Here is a 14,367-nt window from a genome sequence, read left to right as displayed (position 1 = left end):
GGGGAGCAATCAGCACTCGCCGATTCCTCAGCTTGCATAGCCGCCCGGGCCCTGGTCACCCCGTTCATCTATCTGCTCTGCTTTGCTTGAAAGTTTGGTGCCTGCCAATCCAACGGTAGCCGTAGCGAAATGCCTCGAGGCCCGCGAACCGCCTTGGGTGCGGCACCTTGAAACCAGACCATGACGTAGGGCCACTCAGAACCCAAGTCCAGATACGGAATGCTGCATCTGACTGCAATCGCGAGTGTGTATGCCTGCGCCCGTCTGAGAAGTTCCGAGCGGTTTTCATTAGGAGCAACATCAGATGCTTCCGAGGGATTTTCTTCCACGAGCCAAACGGACAACAAGATGGTTGCAACATGGTTGCATGGCAGCATATCTCGTTCCTGCTCCTTGCTTGTGAATGAAGCACACACACGTGCAAGGAAGGCGCGAAGTGGTGCGTCGTCTCATGTCCCGTGTTGTGTCGCTGCCTTCCCTGTCTATGTTGGGCGGAGCAGCAGCAGTCGTAGTCGTGCCTGCCCTGTCGGGTCTCCAACGTGCAGGGCCTCTGAATCATCCAAGCCGTCCAGGGCTGGTCCCTGTCTTGTGTCCAGTCTCCTCAACCAATCACGAAAACATCATTTCAAGCATCCATTGTCACATCTCAGCCTTGCCCGGCCACCGACATCCCCCATCCTGTTCGTCACGAGCCTCAATGCAGTCGTCGACCGAGTGTTTCCATGCTCGTGTTGTCGCTTTCACGAGCTGTTGAGACCCTTCACATGTCTGCCGTGTCGCCGCCCGCTGTTACCAGACGAACCTGCGGCCGTTTCACTCGTCGTGCCCTTGACCCAAACCCAACAAGAAACACAGTCCAATTATAATTAGACCCAGAGCTTGGCCCCAGCTCCGACCTCGACCTCGACCTCGACCTCGCTCACCTAGGCCGCCACTCACCAGACGCCATGCATCGCTTCCAACCCCAGCTGTCTCTCACCATTCCGTCGGTGAGTCGGAAATACGCTGCCCACCTCTTGGGAGCTCGCCCTATTCCCGGCCAAGCCAATTTCATCTGGCCCAGCCACTCAATGGGACAAGCCAAAACACTCAACACCACCGCTCACCTGCTGCTCACCGTGCCCAGCGTGCCCCTTGCTGACTCTGGCCTTGCAGTCAAAATAGCCTCGATTCCCACCGCCCCAGCAAACCCCCCATCCCATCCGTGGGGGGCTACCCCGTCCCTCTCCGGATTCACGCATTGGTGGGAAAATACCTCAACAGACCCCCGTCAACGTCGACGGCCTCGAAAGCCTGCTTTTCGTTCGCCAGGCCACCTGCGTCGTTGTTCCCTTCCATCGGAACCCTCTCATGGGGATGCCCCGGTAATAAGCAGCTCGCACATCGTCTTCAGCCTCAACGACGACGACACCCCCCCTTGGCGGTTCTCCGTGCCGGGCCATAGATTAAAGCCCCCCCGAACCGAGAGAAGCCGCCCCGATGCCGGCCCCGACTCCCGTCCCCTGTCTCCCCTGTCGAGCGCCCCCTCCATCGGCTCGGCTGCACGTCCGTGCCTCCCTCGCCTGCCCTCCTTCGGACGCAACGCCCGTCGAGCGCCCGCTACTGAGTTCTTTGACTTACACCGCACCGCCCTACGCGAGAGCTCCCATGGCCCAAGTCGAGGTTCCACTTCGGGAGGTCCCGCCACGTCTCATCTCCCCTTGGAACTTGTCGCGACGTCGTCGTCGCCGTCGTGGCCCAGCTTTGACTTTTGGGTGGGTCCGCCTCCTTGGGGCACCAGTATGGGTGGACGTCTTCGCTCGGAGCGCCGAGCCCCCTTCGGCGCGAGGCCCATACCTCCGAGCTCGCTCCCCTTGTCCCAATCTTGAAGCTATACTCCGCTGAATCGACCCTTGCAGCGTACGACCTGACGTGCTTTTCCTTCTTTGACGTGATCTTGATAGGCCAGGGACGCCGAAACATTGGCTGCCTGGCTCATGTTGCTTGGCTGGCTTGGTATTCTGCCCTCCCCCCCTCCCCTGAGCGAGCTGATTTTGTCCTCTCTCGTTCCGATTCCGTGCCGTAGTCTCGACACGACGTTTCGGGGCCCCTATCGGGCGTCGGTTCCGGCCTCGACATGAGGCCTCCTATTGAGGTGCCCACGTCATGCAAGATGTATTATCGTGGTCTGGGCCTTTGCACGAGGCTAGGAAATTGTTTTGGTCCGCAGTTTTCCTACCTGAGGGCCTCTATCCTCGGTTGGCTTGATCATCTCTTCCGAGTGATATGACTGCACTTTCTTGTTGGTGGACTCCTGGTCTTGGAACCAGGTGAACATTTCACCATGACACTGCAGATTTTATCCCACTGCCGTGGGGAAACAGCCCAGTACTTTACAAGATGGCACATTGGGGTCGATGAGGCCTTGCCATGTTATGGGACGAAAGACCTTTTTACTTAGACAGAGCTCGCTCTGTACCTGCTGCACTGACAAGTCCCCTGATTTCGCCAGTATGTGGCACTTTGAGTCGGGATGTAGTGCTCAAAATGGCCCTTTCCAATACCTCCTCTGTGTTCAAAGGAGGCGCTGATATTGTGGTCATGACGGTCCAGACTTCTCCCTATGTACGGGTCAGGTCATCGTTTCGTAACCTCGCAAGTATGCGAATCTAGTACGCCCTGTTGCTTGTAGAGACTGAGGACGGCCGCCGGACGACACATGTCTGCCGCGGAGCCGATTGATGAGCCTTTGGCGGCTCCGAGAGAACCAATTCATTGAGGCACAGGGTCGAAGAAGCAATGTACTTTCATCGAGCTTGTTAAGTCATGGACAAGCTCCTACTGATATACCATGATAACTTAGCTCTCCAAGAAAGATCGCCTTGCTCATATATCACCCGCCTCAACGACCATCAACACGGCAAAATACCATTGTGGTGTAAGAATGATGATGATGCATTCAGACAAGGAAAATGTGCAGGAAAGAAAAGCACAAAACAGCTATATATGGGGGTCCCTCTACTCATCGTGCTGAAGCACGGAATTCGAGTCCGCCCGAACAGGCCGCCGCCCAGAAATCTCTCAGATACGACACCACCCGCGCATGTAGCACCTCTCACAAGATCAACCATATATGCTTCCCACCCCGTAAACCCAACCGCTCCAAGCCTCGCCCTCAAATCTCGGACCCAAGCCGAACCGACCGAGCAACACTCGCCCCCTGCTCAGAGTCAGCAGGTTCTTCTGTCTCCTCGGAAAGGTCTTACCTCGCATCGTCCCACCTCGAATCGTCTCATCTCAAACCATATACGGTCGGGACATCTGGTTGTCGATGAAAGGGCTGCACTAAAGTATCAAGGTGTGTTGGCAAGTTAGCACCATCATCTAGAAGCAGGCGGCGTCCATGCCCACTTACTCTTTTTTCATTAGGGTTTCCAAGCTTTTCTAGTCAGGAACGACCTCGAGTGAACCGACGGGAAAGGAAGGAACCTAAGAGATCGACCGAACTATAGAACGAGATCAGAACTCCAACGGAACTCCTGGAAGACCTGGCTGAACCGAGGGAAATCCTGGAACCCCGGAGGAGGTGCCGCAAGCCAGTATGGCCCTGAGCATCCAATCCAGTCCGAGCCGGTCCGATTCATTCCAGTCCAATCCATTCCGACAAATCCAATCCGAGCCAGTTCGCGATCCTGGAGTTGGAAACATCTCGAGTACGCTTCCACGAGGTGAGACACCCTTCCCACAAAGTAGGGGCATGTTTTCCACGGCCAAAGACCGCTTCTGGTGCCTCGCTTTGCCTCGCTTCCGCGGCCCGTCAACAATGTTGGAACCAACATGGTCCAATCCGTGTCTCCAGCAGAAAGATAGACCTGGGCGGCGCCTAAGGTACGCCTCCACGAGGTGAGATACCCTTCCCACAAAGTAGGGGCATGTTTTCCACGGTCAGAGATCGCTTCTTGTACCTCGCTTTGCCTCGCTTCCACGAACCGTCATCAGCGCCAGCGCCTCCGTACGCTTCCACTAGGTGAGGCACCCTTCCCACAAAGTAGGGGCATGTTTTCCACGGCCAAAGACCGCTTCTGGTACCTCGCTTTGCCTCGCTTCCACGTACCATCATCGGTGCCATAGCCAGGCCTGGACCAATCCGTCCGAAAGCCGACCTGAAAGGAAGACCTGTGCAGCGCTTCCGGTCCGCTGGCGCGTTCCGTCCTCAGCACCACGAGCCAGGTCAGTGCCAATCCGTGCGGAAGTCGAAAACCAGGGACCTAGCAAGAACCAGAAAGGAACCATCCAGAGACAATACCGAGAGCCAGAGCCGCAGCACCCAAGCAGACCTTGCCGACGGTGCTCCACGAAGGGAGGGACCGTTGAGCAGAGCGTACAGGAGCTACATCAATGTCGAAGCCGTCCTCAGGGAAAGAACCTGGAGTCAAGGGAGTGTCGGGGGAGCAAGAGGTCGAAACAGGAGCAGAACCTTCGGTCAAAAGAGTGGACTGCGCCGAAGCGAAGGAATCCTCCTCGGAAGCCTCATCTTCGCCCTGGGGCTTAGAATCAATCTTGTCGAAGGACCCTTCCTCGGTCGCGGGAGGCAAAGGAGTGTCATCGGGAAGAGGCGCCAATACTGGGGCACGGAACAGGGCATCGCCCTTGGACAGTTGCCAGAGTCGGACCTTCTCCAGAAGGGGGTCGTTGAACGGGCGCTCCTCCAGAGGCTCGATAACGGTACGGTCGAATGGAGTCGCCCACCACATGTCGTCCGCATAAGGAATGGAAGAGTCGGTCACGGGGGCCTTCTCGGGTGAAGGAGTGTCGGTAGGCAGAGGAGCCAGGACAGGCATGCGCAAGAGCGCAGCACCCTTAGCCCTCTGCCAGGCGTCCACCCGACGGTCAACATCGCTGTCATACTTCTTCCAGTGCGCAAATGCGCTCGGCGGAAGTAGGCAGCGACATGGCATCGGGAATCGAATGAGTGTCGGTGGAGTCGTCCGTCTCCAGGTCAGGCTCCTGCTCCTGCTCCTGCTCCTGCTCCGCGTCGTCCGAAGGGAAATCGAAGTCCATGCCAGCGAATTTGGCCTCAAAACCCAGGGAAACCGAGACATCGCCAATGGCGGACCAACCGTCAAAGGCGTTGTCAAGGTGTTCCTTGGCCTTCATGACCTCTTCGAAGGGCATGGCGATATCGGGATCCTCGCGGGCGTCCCAGGAAGCAAAGGCATCATCGATGCACTTGGGTAAACGAGTGGAAGGCGGCCGGTAATCCCACAATTCGGCCTGGGGCTGAGAGAGGACCTGATCCGCGATGTCGGCAGCGCGATATTGGCGCACATGGTTGATGAGCGAAGGCCAAGCCTGTCGACCCATACCCATGTGCCTGGTTGCCTTAACCCTGGGAATGTGCTTGGTGAATACCTGGTAAAGAGCGGTCGACCGGTGGACGTCCTCGAGTTGGCGTTGCGCACGCGTCAAGCGCACCTTGCGGGCGAGGTCGGTCCAGCAGTCCACGACGAGAGAGTCCACGTCCTTCTCAAAGGTAGCCTTGGACTGAGTCGCCGAGTGAACGAGATCGAACCATGGATTCCTGTTGTCAGGGGCGCCTAACTGCGAAGCAGAAAGGTTCGAGACTCCAGAAGACCGGGTCGAATCCGTCACGGAGCCGGGAAGGAAAGGAAAGGCGCGGTTCGGGTTGCCAGGATAGCCAGGGGCGTCGCCATGAACCCGATCCAGGAGCCAGGATTGTACACTGGACACCGACTGGCGCTCAATGTGAGGAATCCCGGCAGGCAAATGAGCGTGAGGGGTCCATCCAGGTGGGAACCCTTTCGAAGGAACGGCTGGTACAATGGGCCGGCGGTGCTCCGCGCCGCGATCCATGTATCCGGAAGAACTGAGGGTCAGTTCAACCTTGGGAGGAAGGGGACACCAGATGCTGGAAGGAGTCAGCATCTGGAAGCGGGAGGATGTGAAGTGTGATAAGGCAAGAGATATGAAAAGAGAAAGGACAGAAGGCATCGAGGGATATATGACAAGGATAGGGCGAGCATTGAGGGAAGTCATGATGGACAGTGGAGGGGATGATCATGATTTGATTTGGTATGGTGAGGACGGATGATGAAGATGAAGGATGAATGACGAAGATGAAGATGTGAGTGGAGGATGGAATTGGGATAGTGGCGCTGAGATGGGATGGAACAGTGAATATGTGTGGTGGGTAAGGTGAGACTTGCTAGGTGATGGAGGCAAGGAGGGTATGACAAGATGGTGGGTAAGGTGAGTGAGAGAAGGTGGTGAAGGTGGTGTGGAGCTTCACGCAATGTGGACCCTCCATGTCTTGGTGCAACGACATGTTGACAGGGGGGGTAGCTGACGATGAGGGTGGGCAACGTCGCTGTTGACTGACCGTGAAAAAGGCGAAAGCCATGGTAGGCAGGAAAGAATGGAAAAGCGTGAGACGAGGAGGAAGCCGAGCGTCGATGTATGTATTTGTTGTTGCGGCCATCCAGACATGTCGCGTCGCGTCGCGACCAGAGGGAAACACCAGGGCACAAGTGGGCGATTTGGTGTCGCGCAGTAGTGGCCTCCAAATCACGCAAGGGCTTCAAAACACGAGAAAATAATAAAGAAAAAGCATGAAAAATAGGAGAAGAAGAAGAAGAAGAAGAGAAAGAAGCAAAAAGAACACACTCACCCTTTGACGAACCACCCGACCGCAGGGAAGACGGGCTTCGCTAGGACAGGCGAGGACGTGGTCCAGGACCGGGCAGAGGCGGAAGAGGCGGAACGGGAAGAAGAAAGGCGCGAGGAGACGGAACGGGAGGAAACTCGAACAACGCGCCGTACGGCTTGCTGAGCGAGGGGGACCATGGCAGGACTTTCACCTGTGACCGTGTCGTGATCCAAGGAATCCGAGGAATCCAGGGAATCGGACGCAGCCGACGCATTGGGACTGATACCCTGACCAGCATCGTATGATGCGGCCGACGCAGAGGGACTGATACCCTGACCATCGCCATAAGACGAGGCCGACGCTGTCGAAACCTGTGCAGACATCAAAGACATTGCAGGGGGTTAGGACTCACCTGAGGAGGAGAAGGAAGGAAGGATTCGCCCAGAGGGCGCGCGTGGAGGATGCTTCTTTTATGCACCAAGAGCAACCGGCCGCCGCAGTTTGGCCGTGCAATCAGTAAAGTACCATCGAACGTACCGCCCAAACAGGACAGAACCATCCAGAAGTACGACCGAAAGGGGATGGGCAGGCCCAAACGGGGCTGTCCTTATTATTTTCCCCATGATAGCAGACGCGTCAGGATATACAGAGTCCAAAACGGGAACGGGCGCTAGCCTTGTGTGTCTCAGCCCTATGAACTTGCTGGCGATCGCCTCTTCCGTGATCCCAGATGTGATCGTGTTGCTATGTTTAGTTGAAGACTTTTGGACGACAGCTTTCATTTCATCTGATGCCCTCATCCAATTCTCGGGCTCTGCAAAGCGTTGCGCGTTGGGTATTCGTTGCTGAAGCATTGTGCGTCTTTTGTGGTGGGAGTGCCTCGAACAAGGTCGTGCACAAGCAGTCGAGGCGACGGCGAGAGAGACGCGGCATGTCGAGCCATCTACCATCGTCTGCGCAGCCCTTCTTGCCTTGGTCAGTCAATAGTTCTTCATAGGTGTTGACACCGGCCGATGAAATGCCTGCAGCATTGCCTCGCGCAACTGTTGTTGATGTGCGCTGGGGGGTCACCAAACTAGACCCTCTGCATGTCTTCGGACGACTCACTGGACTTGCCTCGCGCGCCCATGTCAAAACTTTCGCGTACCTTACCCAAGCAGATGAGATGATTCTAATGATGATGTATTTCACTGTCTACGCGTGTTGCGCCTTGCTCAGCGAAACGGCGATGCCTTCCCTGGCGTCAGCAACGACCCGCCTGCACCTGGCGGCCGCCTGACCGGTGTCGTGGGGCCTGGGCCGCCTTCTATGGGTAGCGGAGGCGTTTCTGTCCTCTGCACTTCCTGATCACCCGCCTTGGGAGCTCGGAAACCAACATCTCGCCCCACATTGTATATCTCGTTGATCCTTTGCTCCCACACGCCCGCTGAGACGTACTCTTGGTACTTCCGATACAGCCTCAGCGCTGTCCGCGAGTCCTCGATCGAGTCGTGCGTTTCGTTCTGGATGTTCTCCCGCAATACGATCCAAGCAAGGAACGCCAACGAAAGCTTTCGCAGGCGCGTGTGTAAGTAGTACAGCTCGATCGTGTCGATGACTTGGGCCTTGGGTATATGGATGTTGATGACTCGGAAATCTTGCTTCAATCCGTGGCCCAGGAACTTGCAACCGAGATTGACCAACATCCACAGCTTCTTGTAGGCCACCTTCAACGGCACGAGATTGTGTTTCGACAAGCGTGGGTTGAGGTCCACTTCGGTGATGCCCGAGAAGGCGGTCAAATAATCGACAATGGGCTCCCGAATCAAGATATAATCATCGACGAAAGGCTCTCCTTCCGCCTCTCCTTCTCCTCGAATGACAGAGGTACGCGCGAGGGCGTATACCTTGGGTCGGATCGTTTCCCTCTCGCCCTCGGAGTTCATCTCGATCTCCGGTTGTCGCACAGCCACAAATTCGGTATCGAGTGCAATGATGCTGCCAGGACCCGGCGGCTCTGTCGCACCATCGAGCGTCCGGTATGTCTTGCTGTCGTGGAGGTGACTGGCTGAACATCAGAAGGTGCTACAAAAGGCGTGACTCCAAACGGGGACGAGAACACTGACCTTGAGTCCGTGAATAGGAGCGAGGTGTCAATCTTTTGCTTCCACGTTGTGTCCATCATATTGTTCGCCTCCTTCACTTGAAACGTCAAGACCGATGGAATTTTCCAGTTCGCGTTGAAAGAGAGAGCTTCCTCCTTGCTCACCGAGCGAACCAAAAAGTCATTGAATAAATGCCACTGACTCGCCTCGGGGGCTTCTGGCTGGCAGTGGCCAACTGAAGAGTGTTAGCGCCGTTGGGGCCTCTCCGTCACAGGATCTTACCATTGATCATGCCAACCATGTGCGGCTTCTGGCCAGGGCCAGCCTCGACCTCCATCGTCATGCCAATCAAAGAGTAGACGGTTATGTTGTGAATCCCCCTTTGCAGATGGAGCTTCAGATCTTCACCTTCGTAACAGAAGAATTGGCCATGGTCCACTATGACGCCAATCTCCTCTGGGAGAAAGCCTGGATTCGCCCAAAGCCTACGGTGCTCAGGAGTCTTGACCGCCGTGTTGAGCATGAGCACCTGAGGTACACTGCTGATGGTTTTCCTCGAAGCGTTTGGCTGGTAACGTTGGCATTGGGGACACCATCCCTTCGATGGAAATTCCCGCTCAACACTCATTTTGAGCACCTGCGAAAAAGTGACCTTGGGGGCCTTCTGATTTCGCATCGGGGCCTTCTGTCGCACGCGGTCAGTCCAGGATTCGAGAAGCTAACAAAAAAAAACTTACCGCATTAGGATATATCAGTTCATTGACATTGGTCGGACTTGGGCGAGTGTATTCACTTCGACAGTTCATGCACCTTATGTATTCGGTGGCGGCGGTTTGAACGGCCTGTCTTAAGTCAGCCTACGGAAAGCGCACACGGAGACCGAGGAGGGCCCAACCTGAAGCATGAAATTAACGCCTGGAGAAGTAATGCGGAAATCTTCGACAATTTTGTCGAGTAAGAACCGTGTCAGACGCTGCAGCATGGCAGGCAGTGGGCCGCCGTTGAGGTCTTCTTCTAGCAGACAGAGAGCCGCCGCTACGGACAATCAGTTTGAGCATCCCATCAATGAACCGTCAAGGACTACTTAGATGACATACCTTGAGGCTGGTGGCTCAGCGCCTTCAATAAGTTGGTCGCTTGACAGATGGAGCCTTCTGCCTTCTCTAGCATGTCGAAAAGAAATCCGAGCTCGCACAGCAAACACGTCTCCACGATGCATGCAGTCGCGGTATGCTGTAAAGCCAGATTCCGGATCAAAGGCGTGAAGTGCATCACTTGCAGGAGCGCATTTGCATACGAGTTGGCAATGTGGATCTCTAGTCCGGAGTAGGCCGTCCTGTTGTAATACCTACAGGGCAACGGTTAGCTGACAAGGCATCAAGGTGGATAATAGTGCATACCCGAAGTCAAAGTCGTCAACACCAAACTTGCTGTATTTGATCTCGACATTACGATACATCGGAGGGCACTCCGTCTTACGGTCGCCGGCCATTTTCGCCGCAGCATCGTCAACCTCATCTTCGGCGCCAGCTGCCTGCCCGGGAGTTTTGGAGGATTCCCTCGCCTTTTCGCTGAGGAATTTGGGGGCTTGAATGCCGGTCACAGTTGTCTTGTCGGTCTTTCGCGTGTCTTCGACTTGGTTGCGCCGCAGCCCACGCGTATTTGGCCCATAGAGACCGAACTCTGTGGCCTTAAGGGTAGAAAGAAACTGGGGGTCAAGAGTTGGAGGCGGCGCCCCGACATCAGAAACCATGTCAGGCCATGCTGAAAGCAGTGGTTCCCGGTAATATGGCATGCCGACCATGTTGAGAGGACTCCATAATGTCAGCTTCACGTCATTGCGTGTCAAGGATCTTTGGCTTACGTTTCAGTAGTCCAGTCAATGGCAGGCGCAGGCGCTTCAGGACCGGCGAATTCAGTCGGCTGTGGAAAGTCGACAAAACGAATCTTCGAGGGGCTGCCCCAAAGATGAATTTGAGAGGCCGAGTCGGCCAGCGCCACTGCTTCGCCCGAACACGCAATTTCGAACATGGTGACGAGCGAGTTGACCACGTTGATTTGCCGCACATTGCTCGTGTGGGGGTTCATCAAGTCGACCACATGAAGCTGGCCAGTCTGCGATACAACAATACTGGTTGTGGACATACGTGGATGCATCCGCACGAAGGCCCCGCCTGCAGGGAAAGGAATAGGGGCCATGGATGTCATGCGCTTTATGTCGAAGACGTTGAGAAATGAGTCGGGCATGTAGCTCTGACTCTGGCGCAGCGAGAATCCGCAGGTAACGATGAAATCGTGCTGCGCGTCCATGTCGCTGATCAGTGCAGAATGCGCCTTCCAGCTTCGCACGACCGAGTAGTTTACAGGATCAATCATGTTGATAAGACCATCCTTGGTGGCCGCGCAGATATAGCGGCTCTTCTTCATGATCTGGTAAGAGTATTCGGTCGAGATCTAGCACGGGTCAGCGGTGAGACCCCATACACGAGCGCAGAACATCGTACCTCCTTGGTGATCTCTCCCTTGTTGACGTCAATGACAAACATCTTGTCCTGGAAGCCAGCCACCAGGATCTCGGCCTGGCCCTTCGACGTGAAATTCATGCATCGTAAGTCTTTGAATTCGTCGCTCCTGTTGGACGTCAGCTGATGCGCAATTGCAGCCGTGTGGCAGCATGCTGAGAGCTATACTGAAGATGCCAAAGTGGCGGTCCCCTCCGCAACGCCATATGAATATCTCGCGCTCCCAAAGCAATGACGCCCTTTTCGCTAACGAGGATCTGTCGTACATCGCCGTGGGTCGAAAAGGCTTTGAAAGAAGTATATCGCTGAAGCTCGGTGCCGTAGAAAGATGTTACGCGACCCTGTGATCAAGTCAGAGAAGATCCGGGCGGATTGAGAGCAGCCGAAGCTCACATAGTCGTTGCCTGTCCAGAGGAGTTCTTGTTGAGGGTCAAACGTCATTGTTGTGACGGGTGTTGCCATTGCCCGTACACCCGGAGGCGGGAAGGGAATACGGGCGACCTGGGGGTTTAGAACAGGTCAGCAACCGTTTTCGCTATCATATCCAAGCACGACCGCCCATGCAGACACGGAATGAGGCCATCGCCGGGCTGCCTGGGTGGCTCGACGCGTGTGCCCCGCGCAAAGGGACGCGCATTGCATACCTGATCCCAGTCTCCGTCCATTTTGGCTTCGGTTTCTTCGCCCCAATGAACATATCTTCGGAAGGAGGAAAGCAAGAGGTAAGGTATGCCGCCTAGCAGTGCGGTAAGATGTTGTCGTGTCGTTGAGTAAATTCGAATGCGCGCGCGCGAGACAGTCCCGCGGACTGGTCGAGAGTAGTCAGTCAACTCGGGCTCGGAGCGGCAACGAGGCTGTGGAGCCGACCTCGAATGCATGGTGGGGAGCTGTCGCTGTCGCAAGGGGGGGTTCACCTCCGTCGCATCTCCCTTTCTGCCGATGTTCACCCGGACCCCGCTTGCGACTGGAAGCTTTTTTTGGAAGCTGTGGAAAGGTTGTGGTAAAAGAGTGTGCAAGTACAAAGTTTTGGCCGCGATAGCGAGGGGATTTACTCTCGAGAATAATTTTGGGGTCGTCGATTGCCGTGTCGGCGTATACATGTAACTCTCGAGGTTATTTTCCAGTGTACCTTAGCTTAGATTGTTGTAGCAACAAGTCCTGTCACTCTCAGATTACTCACAACTTGTGTGAGTCTGGTCGTAGACATGCTCAACCTGTCAGTCAAAGGGTCAAGACAAAGTCTACGGGCCTGTCCGCACGAGGCAGTCCAGGCAGGCCTATTTCAACGTGTTCATGCTTGATTTTCGCAACTCATGTCATGGATATCATTCTTTGCTACCAATTACAGCAATCTAATCACCTCCCAACCGTGCTGCGGCAGCAATTTTCATTACCGAATCCATCGTCTCCCGCGGGATTCATCGCTTACAAAGAGCCGGCAGCCTTGAAGTGGTCGAGGGCCTCCTTGACGCGGACGGTCATGGTCTTCTCGGACTCGCGGACCCAGACACGGGGGTCGTACTTCTTCTTGTTGGGCTTATCGGCGCCCTCGGGGTTGCCGACCTGGGTCCTGCGGGTGGGGGTTAGCAACAGGAAGCAGAACACGAAGCGCCGAATCTACACAAGTGTCGGAGGCAGGAAAAAACGTACTTCAGGTAGTCAATGTTCTTGGTGACGTAGTCACGGACACCGGTGAGGTAGGCCCACTGCAGATCAGTGTCGAGGTTGACCTTGACGACACCGTAGCTGATGGCCTGCTGGAACTCGTCGACGGTGGAGCCGGAGCCACCGTGGAAGACGAAGAAGACGGGCTTCTCCTCCTTGCTGCCGAGCTTCTCAGCGACGAACTTCTGGTGCTTGCTCAGCAGCTCGGGGTGAAGCTTGACGTTGCCGGGCTTGTAGACACCGTGGACGTTGCCGAAGCCAGCGGCAATGGAGAAGTAGGGGCTGATGGCGGAAAGGGCCTCGTAGATGGCCCAGATATCCTCGGGCTGAGTGTAGAGGGAGTTGTTGTCGACGTCCTCGTTGTTGACGCCATCCTCCTCACCACCGGTGACTGTCGCGTGTGTGAGTATGTGATGATCCCTTTGGGCGAAAGAATCGTGAGTGGGTTTCACAACTTACTGCCAATCTCCATCTCGAGCCAGAGCTTCATGGGAGCGGAGCGCTTGAGGTAGGCGGCGGTGGTGTCAATGTTCCACTTAACATCCTCCTCGGAGAGATCGATCATGTGGGAAGAGAAGAGGGGAGTGCCGCTCTTCTTGAACTCGGCCTCATCGGCGTCGAGCATGCCATCGAGCCAAGGCAGAAGCTTCTTGCTGATTGGAGGGATCAGCGGGGGAGTGCCAAAATGCCTAGAGGTAGACGAATTCTCGCAACTTACGCGCAGTGGTCGGTGTGGAGAACGACGGGGACGCCGTAGACGGGAGCGATGGCGCGAATGTAGTGAGCGGCCGCAACGGCACCGGCGACGGAAGCCTCCTGCTTCTCGGCGCTGTTGGTGACGCCCTTGCCGGCGAAGAAGGCAGCACCGCCCTGGGAGCTGTGTTTTGTTAGCTGTGCTGCAAAGTGAAGCGACGAAGATTCGGTTCAGACGTACAACTGCAGGATGACAGGCGACTTGGAGTCGCGGGCGGCCTCGAGGGTAGCGACAACGGTGGAAGAGGAGGTCTGCGAAGTTGGCGGGGTAAGCGAATGCACAAACGGCGCCAGGACGAAGCACGGGACGACAGCAACATACGACGTTGACGGCGGGCATGGCGAAACCCTTCTCCTTGGCGTAGGTGAAGAGCTTCAGGACATCATCGCCGTAGATGACGCCGGGCTTGAGGTTAAGATCCTGGAGGACACCCATGTTGATGATGGACGGCGGGGTAGTTGGTGGAGGGGTAGGATGCGAAGGTGTTGAGAGAGAGGAATTGATTCTTCAAGAGGGTGATCAAGAAGAAATCGGTTGCTGATGAGTCCCAAAAAAGGATATATGGAAGAATTGGATGGTGAGGTGTAGAGAGGGAGGAGGGAAATTCAAGTCGAGGATGATAGAAGCACCAGTAATGGACAAGATATTGCAGCGCGCCATGTCCGCCGGCCGGCCCTTCTGGTGCTCAACCGCGTG

The 14,367-nt window shown here is 55.7% G+C and overlaps 3 protein-coding genes across 3 annotated transcripts; all 3 read right to left on the bottom strand.

The window, feature by feature from the left end:
• Positions 1-4,247: 4,247 nt before the first annotated feature.
• Positions 4,248-7,092, bottom strand: VDBG_09272 (hypothetical protein; the record flags this gene model as incomplete). Its single annotated transcript, XM_003000731.1, has 3 exons — positions 4,248-4,878; positions 4,931-5,908; positions 6,668-7,092. 3 exons carry the CDS (start codon positions 7,036-7,038, stop codon positions 4,248-4,250), a joined length of 1,980 nt encoding a protein of 659 aa, XP_003000777.1.
• Positions 7,093-7,429: 337 nt separating this feature from the next.
• VDBG_09271 (PAB-dependent poly(A)-specific ribonuclease subunit PAN2) lies at positions 7,430-11,917 on the bottom strand (the record flags this gene model as incomplete). The annotated part of the gene is made up of 11 exons (XM_003000730.1): positions 7,430-7,689; positions 7,911-8,674; positions 8,752-8,965; positions 9,013-9,415; positions 9,626-9,765; positions 9,828-10,078; positions 10,131-10,544; positions 10,595-11,184; positions 11,235-11,361; positions 11,421-11,593; positions 11,897-11,917. The coding sequence occupies 11 exons, from the start codon at positions 11,915-11,917 to the stop codon at positions 7,430-7,432; spliced, it is 3,357 nt and encodes a 1,118-aa protein (XP_003000776.1).
• Positions 11,918-12,677: 760 nt separating this feature from the next.
• Positions 12,678-14,106, bottom strand: VDBG_09270 (fructose-bisphosphate aldolase; the record flags this gene model as incomplete). Its single annotated transcript, XM_003000729.1, has 6 exons — positions 12,678-12,822; positions 12,903-13,308; positions 13,377-13,570; positions 13,636-13,794; positions 13,852-13,922; positions 13,993-14,106. The coding sequence occupies 6 exons, from the start codon at positions 14,104-14,106 to the stop codon at positions 12,678-12,680; spliced, it is 1,089 nt and encodes a 362-aa protein (XP_003000775.1).
• Positions 14,107-14,367: the final 261 nt, after the last annotated feature.

The sequence above is a fragment of the Verticillium alfalfae genome, genomic scaffold, assembly GCF_000150825.1.
Source record: "Verticillium alfalfae VaMs.102 supercont1.14 genomic scaffold, whole genome shotgun sequence".
NCBI lineage: Eukaryota > Fungi > Ascomycota > Sordariomycetes > Glomerellales > Plectosphaerellaceae > Verticillium > Verticillium alfalfae.
The sequence above is the reverse complement of the archived record's forward strand: the minus strand, read 5'-3'. Positions and strand labels throughout refer to the sequence as shown.